Source organism: Lactuca serriola, chromosome 5 (genome assembly GCF_051521515.1).
Source record: "Lactuca serriola cultivar US96UC23 chromosome 5, Lser_US96UC23_V15, whole genome shotgun sequence".
NCBI classification, from domain to species: domain Eukaryota; kingdom Viridiplantae; phylum Streptophyta; class Magnoliopsida; order Asterales; family Asteraceae; genus Lactuca; species Lactuca serriola.
The window spans coordinates 26,136,697-26,144,258 of record NC_136412.1 but is presented as its reverse complement, the minus strand read 5'-3'; the positions used below and the strand labels follow the sequence as shown (position 1 = coordinate 26,144,258).

The following is a 7,562-nucleotide window of genomic DNA, read 5'->3' as shown; positions in this document are numbered from 1 at the left end:
ATTCCGAAATTCTACTAAAGCCTCTAGCTCTATCCTCAATTTCCATGGATGACAGTTGTCTAGATTCTACCAGTAAGTTAATCTTCTCCATTCTTTTTTTGGTATTCAGAAGCTCTTGATTCTCCCTTTGAAATTCTATCGCCCTCTACTTCTTTATTTCTCCTTTCAGGTGTTTCAATTTACAGGCCAAATAAATATCAGCAGCCCCAAAACCATTGAATTCCTCCTAAGCCTTGGTTACAACCTGCTTAAAACCGGAGAGTGGTCAGAGAGATCTTTTGGAAGGGCCATGGAAGAAGCTATTGGAAATTTATCCATGAAATTCGAACAGACCAAGATACGATCTAATTTACTCAGCTTAGCACCAAATTGTTGAAAGTAAGTAAATCTACTTCCCCCCATCCTAAGGTTATGTAGTTCAACCCTCTGTATGAAACGATTGAAAGAATCATCACTCGACTTGCAGAAGATCGAGTTGATTCTTTCTTCAGGTCTCCGCAGATCATTGAAATCACCAAGAATTATCCAGGAAGCCGATTTTGATTGTTTCAGGTTTAATAGATCACACCACAATTTCGATTTCTCAGAATTTGTTTTAGGGCCATAGACATTTACGATCGCTAAAAGACCTACAATAGATGGGCATGTACCAATCGTTACTAGGAAGTACCTGGATTTGATCATCTCCTTTATATTGAAAAAAGTTGAGTCCCATACTGTGAGTAACCCCCCCAATCTACCAACCGCATTAACGAAATCGAATCCGTGATTATCATTGCCCCAACATCTTGAGGTATCAAGTGAGCGTTGAAGGTTGTTTAGTTGAGTTTCTTGAATCACCATGAGGATAAGGTTTTGGGATCTTCTTAATCTGCAAGCCCGGTCGACCTTATGGCTATCTCCCATCCCACGAATGTTAAGGGTCATAATATTCATTGGGGCATATGGTTCTCGCTGGCTTCATCCATGACCTCTGTGAGAATGGGGTCTTCGATATCAATCTCGAATCCGAGGATTTGACCAATCTCCACTGTCTCATCTATTGGTGATACCAAATCAGGGGAATCTGGTAGAGGTACCTGTTCGGGGGGAATTAAATTGGGGCTGTTTAGATCGAAGGATAGTTGCCTTGAAGGATGTTCAGTACATGAATTATTAGTGATTCTACGCCATTTGTCAACCGAATTGCCTGCTTCGTATCTAGACATCATGTTTTGGTAACTTAATGGGTCCAAAGTCGGGGATGGCCCAATAGGCGAGGTGATACCAGTGCATGAGGGAAAAGGCCCAAAGCAGCCCGTAGTTGCTAATTTTTCAATCGACTCATATTGGTCGTTTGCCTTGTTAATTAGGATTGATTGATTCCCAATGTTTGGGTCCACCTCGTGATTGTGCTCATCATTAATTGTCACCATATCAATAAACTGATTATTTTCAATTGGCTACAAAGTTTGACTGTCATGTCACAATGTGACTTTAGGACTTCAACTGGCTCCTCAACTTCCACCCTTTCAAATTCTGCATACCTGTCGGTCGTTGCCGGGACGACGACATCACCGGTGTCTTCCTCTTGGATTTCACCTTCTTCCAAAATCTACTCCTCCATGTTTATCTCTGTGTCAACAAGTTCAACAGTGTCTTTGCATCATCATGCTCGATAATTTCAGTTAAGCCATATGGTCCAGTTGGGAATGGAAACCAATCAAAATCACATTCCATTACCCCGACAGTGAAGATGTTGTGATTATTTTCCACTGGAATCTCCTCATTAATCCTTAACCTCTTCCCAGCCAAGATGTAAATGCTTCCAAGGGATAGATCCTGAGAGCTTGGGAGGATCTTCACTGGTTCTATCACTTTACCGAATTCACCAGCGATTTTGGCAAAATTTTCTTCGCTCCAGAGCCTAACAGGAAGTCCAACAATTTTTAACCAAGCAATTCGATCAAACTTTCCATTGATTGTATCTCTGGTCTTGAAGTCCTTGAACCATTCACCCCATGTAGTCTTCATTGCTAAGAACTTTTTGGTTTCAGACGGGGAACGGAACCGGATGCCAACCATTAGTCCACCAAGATACTTCATACCGTATGCCTATTCGTTACCCAATCTGAACATGAGTGGAACTCGCCGTAATTTTTCGAGAGTGTGAGCTTCTCTAACCAGAGTTAATGGACAGTGAAGCCATTCCGCCATTATTGAACCTTCAAAGAGTCACCGGTTTTCTTGGCAAGGGAGGTGGTGGTGGTGACGAATGACGGAGTCTCCCAGTCGTGGCTTCCAGAAAAGATCTACCATCACGAAATGATTGTCCCGTAGGACTATGGCTATTGTGGGATTTTATCATCCAACCTTCGCCTGGCTTAGTCGTCACCTTCCTTTCAAATTTGGCAATATTAACTTCCAGTATATTCCCCGCACACTTGATTGATTGTAACGCCGCTTCCAATTCACTTTCACTATTTACCTTTCTGAATCTAACGAAGGCGAAATTCTTCTTGTTTGAATCTCATTTTGTAGCCATGTAAACGTCGGTTAGCTCTCCATATTTGTTGAACATCTTCCAGATTGTCTCTTTATTAACACCGTTCGGGATGTTTGATACAAACATAGTAGTAACTCCTTTGTGATCCCACCACTTATCCGACTTTAGAGTTCGCTGGCGATTTACCACGGTCCATTCGCTGGTGGTTTTCATCGGGTTAAAAAAAATAGTATTTTCTTTTGTAGTACTATTATGCATAATTATCGTTATGAAGATTAATAGGTAATATGTGTAACATTTAATGATCATTTAATAAAATTTAATGATATTTTAATATACTAATAAAATACATGTCATCCCTTAAATACATAGGAACAAAAAGTAAAAAGATATATTTAATTTCTCTTATGATTATTACAAACTTATTATATTCCGATGATCATATAAAGAAGATTACATTTGATATTTTACTTATTTCTCGTTTAATTAATATTGCTTTTAATCAGCCAAGTTTTCACAAACTAAAACTCGACAAATATATATATATATATATATATATATATATATATATATATATATATATATATATATATATATATATAGAGAGAGAGAGAGAGAGAGAGAGAGAGAGAGAGAGAGAAAGAGAAAGAGGTAAGTTTAATTGAGAAAATAAAAAAGGTTGAGAATGAGGGAATCATTCTCAGCCACTCATTTAATCTAAGCAAAAAAAAAAAAAAAACACGGTACCAAACTTGTAAATATGATAATAACTTTCAATCTCAAATACGTAACATCAATTTCTTTGTTGAATACTCCAAATTGGAATTTATCAGATTCGCAAACGAACTCAGTTGGAATCGGAATTTCTTCGCTATTCATGAATTTGGAATCGCAGTTTTGGACTCGCAGTCACAGTCGACATTGAAGGACTCGGAATCGGTACTCACAGGTTTCCAATCAAATTTTTGGAAATAAAAATCAAAATGTGAAATCGATCAGACATAAGATGTCGCATCTGAAGTCAGAAGCTTTTGAAATTGGAACATATATTCTAATAAGAACAATTTGCGTCTTGATTATCGTAATTACAAAGAAATTTGGAATCGGGATTTCAAGGTTTCAAAATTGAAATCGGAATTTTTGTTGGAATGAAATCAAAATCGGAATTGCATTCTTCAAAGTCGAAATCGGAAGTATATGATGATTTGGAATTGATAACTTGAATCGGAAGTATCATGTTTTTAACATTTTTAAAAAAGTTAACTTGTATGCACTCCAACTGTTTGATGAAATGCATAAACTAAATTACCACGTTATATTCATATATGAATATGTTTTCTCACCTGAATCAGTATATGATTATTAAAAACACAAAACAAATATATAAGTCTGTATGTTATTCATATGTGAATAACATATAAAAATTATATATATTTGTGAAAATACATTCTAATATTCATAAGTGAATATATTCACAAGTGAATATATCTTGTAATATTCATATGTGAATATACTGTGTAATATTCATAAATGAATATATTATCTAATATTTACAAGTGAATATACTATGTAATATTCACATGTGATATACCATGAAATACTATCTAATATTCACATATGAAGATATCATTTATCATAAGTGAATGTACCATCTATTCACAAGTGAATATACTATGTTAATATTCACAAGCGAATGCATCGTCTAATATTTAAATATGAATATATTATATTTATTATATGTTATATTCATATATGAATGATTCTTAAATTGTAAAAAAAAATTAATTATACTTTTTATTTATAAGTGAATAACGAATGTACTGCAATAAAGCTGATGCATTTTTATTCAATTATGAATAACGATAGCTGAAAATATAAAATAAAATAATTTTTTTATTTTATCTTAAAACTATATCAATATCGATGTCTATTTGTAGATAATAAAAAATTATGAATTTTGGTATATTTAAAATCATTTTTCGATAAAAATAACTTCTTAAAAATTTAAAAAAAAAACGAAAAAAACTATGTTTTTGTATATATTAAAGTAATGATTAGCATAGTTTAAAAAAATATGTTTTGTTGGAAAACACATGTCCATTCATTTCTCATTTCCGCTGGTACGACAGAGGTTTTGCGGCAAAAATAAATGAGTGGCAGAGAATTATTCCCTCATTCTCAACCTTTTTTTTTTTCTCAATTAAACCTCTCTCTCTCTCTCTCTCTCTCTATATATATATATATATATATATATATATATATATATATATATATATATATATATATATATATATATATATATATATATATATATATATATATATATATATATATATATATATGGGAATATGACTTATCAAGGTAATTAACTTTTCGGTATGTTCACATCTGGGTAACTATCTTTTTTTTGTACATTTCTAGGTAACAAACTTTTTGGAAGTGTTCACATATGACCATTATGACCTGCTATAGCAGGTTAAATCTTAGATGTGAACGTTTTCAACAAGTTTGTTACCTAGATGTGTACAAAAAAAATAGTTACCTAAATATGAACAAGACAAAAATTAAAAATTAAATTACATGAATGGTCCCTGTGGTTTAGGGGAATTTATGGTTTTGATCGCTAACTTATTTTTTTAACTTAAATGGTCCCTACTGTTTATTTTTGTTGCGCGTTTGGTCCCCGTCTTACCTAAAAATACTATTATGCCCTTATTAATTTATTTTTTTAAATTAATTTTCTTATTTACGTATTTATTTTTTACATATTTAAAAAAATTAATTGACCACACATATTTGTATATCTTCGGATGATCCCTACTGTTTATTTTTAATTAATTTATTTTTTTTAACTCGGATGATCCCTACTGTTTATTTTTGTTACGCGTTTGGTCTCTGTCTTATCTAAAAATACTATTTTTCCCTTATTAATTTTTTTAATTAATTTTCTTATTTATGTATTTACTTTTTATAAAAAAAAATTAATATACCCCACATATATGTATCTCATCACCGTAAAACTGAAACCACATTTGAGAAATTTAATTTGAGTCTTACCATTCACCATCTCATCTCTGATCCTCCACATCTTCTATTTCTTTTCCATCTTTAGTAACATCGATGTCTTCACCGTCTTTTTTTTTTGTACTTCAACTCTGGCGAACCAACACCATAACCTACTGTCTCTTCATCTTTAGTGGGTTGTGGTGTTGATTCGACGGAGTTGAAGAACCAAAAAAAGAAGTGATGATGAAGACGTCGATATCACTAAAGATAAAAAATAAATAGAAGTTGAGAAGGATGAAAGATGGGATGGTGAGGAGATACAGATATGTGGGGTCTACTAATTTTTCTTAAACATATAAAGCATAAGTACATAAAAAAGAAAATTAATTAAAAAAATTAATAAGGGAAAAATAGTATTTTTAGATAAGACAGAGACCAAACGCATAACAAAAATAAACAGTAGGGATCATCCGAGTTAAAAAAAATAAATTAATTAAAAATAAACAGTAGGGATCATCCGAGGAGATACAAATATGTGTGGTCTATTAATTTTTTTAAATATGTAAAAATAAATACATAGATAAGAAAATTAATTAAAAAAAATAAATTAATAAGGGCACAATAGTATTTTTAGGTAAGACGAGGATCAAACGCGCAACAAAAATGAATAGTAGGGACCATTTAAGTTAAAAAAATAAGTTAGCGACCAAAACCACAAATTCCCCCAAACCACAGGGACCATTCATGTAATTTAATTTTTAATTTTCGTTTTGTGCACATTTGGGTAACTATTTTTTTTGTACACATCTAGGTAACAAACTTGTTGAAAACGTTCACATCTAGGATTTAACCTGCTATAGCAGGTCATAATGGTCATATGTGAACACTTCCAAAAAGTTTGTTACCTAGAAATGTACAAAAAAAAAATAATTACCCAAATGTGAACATACCGAAAAGTTAATTACTTTGATAAGTCATATTCCATATATATATATATATATATATATATATATATATATATATATATATATATATATATATATATATATATATATATATATATATATATATATATATATATATATATATATATATATATATATATATATATCATTCGAAGCAACCCAACAAAATACAAATAATACTCTTTTTTTTTTTTTTTTTTTTTATCAAATTTACTACATATTATTCACAAAAGTAATTAGAAGCATATATATATACAAGTTAATTCATCTTAACCAACCGCGAAGGTGTAAGAAGTCCATAACCACCGTAACCTTTGACCATCTGATCGCCGCCAGCGTTAATCAACCGCCGGCTTGGATTAAATGGACTACACGACCCATATCTCAACTTGCGAGGCTCCATTTCCATAGTCTCCATGTCCGCCACCACCCTGTAAAAAAGATCCACTTCACATGGAAGCAGTATCGGGCCGGGTGTATCATACCCGTATTCAACTTCCGCATCTTCCAAAAGCATCCTAAACAACGGATGATTTGCGTATTGCGTCTTCACTGCAAACCACTGTTTCTCTGGTCCAACGTACACCGGAAAAAAACCTTCCGGCGCCACCTTCTTCTTCCTAATATTGCAAAAACCTGAAACGCCAGCAGAGCTAGGAATGGTTCGGCATCGCTCCCATGTCTTGATTAGGAAGTTTTTCTTTCGCAAACGACCCTTCACTGGGGACTCCATGAAAAACAACTGAGTACTAGCTAGATAACGGTGTGATTTAGGGAAAGAAAGTGGTTTCTGTGTTTAATTTGTAAGTGTAGTTTTGAGTTGGAGGACGAAGCTTGAAGATTATAAATACATATATCTGCGTGCAAATAGATATATTGAATGTAACCTACACAGAGAAGAACTGAACTGGGTGGTAACTACTATATTATTATTATTAGTCAGCCCGCCAGGCGCCAAATTTGGATGATGAGGACTTGTTTCGTGCCTTAAATCAAATTCAAAGGTGTGTACACTTCGGCGTTGGGATGTGGCAACCGGCAAGTGGCAAATTTTTTGTAGGGTATGTATTATAATTTATAATTATAATTATAGAATAGATGATTAA

General features: G+C 33.0%; 2 protein-coding genes across 2 annotated transcripts; both read right to left on the bottom strand.

The window, feature by feature from the left end:
- Nucleotides 1–237: 237 nt before the first annotated feature.
- LOC145049392 (uncharacterized) lies at nt 238–927 on the bottom strand. The gene has a single exon (XM_078997807.1). The coding sequence runs from the start codon at nt 925–927 to the stop codon at nt 238–240; it is 690 nt and encodes a 229-aa protein (XP_078853933.1).
- A 5,788-nt stretch (nt 928–6,715) lies between these two features.
- Nucleotides 6,716–7,189, bottom strand: LOC145049390 (protein SMALL AUXIN UP-REGULATED RNA 10-like). Its single transcript, XM_078997806.1, has one exon. The coding sequence runs from the start codon at nt 7,187–7,189 to the stop codon at nt 6,716–6,718; it is 474 nt and encodes a 157-aa protein (XP_078853932.1).
- Between the last annotated feature and the right edge of the window lie 373 nt (nt 7,190–7,562).

Coding starts and splice junctions, on each gene's coding strand:
- LOC145049392 (XM_078997807.1), bottom strand. CDS start 927: ATGACCCTTAACATTCGTGGGATGGGAGATAGCCATAAGGTCGACCGG.
- LOC145049390 (XM_078997806.1), bottom strand. CDS start 7,189: ATGGAGTCCCCAGTGAAGGGTCGTTTGCGAAAGAAAAACTTCCTAATC.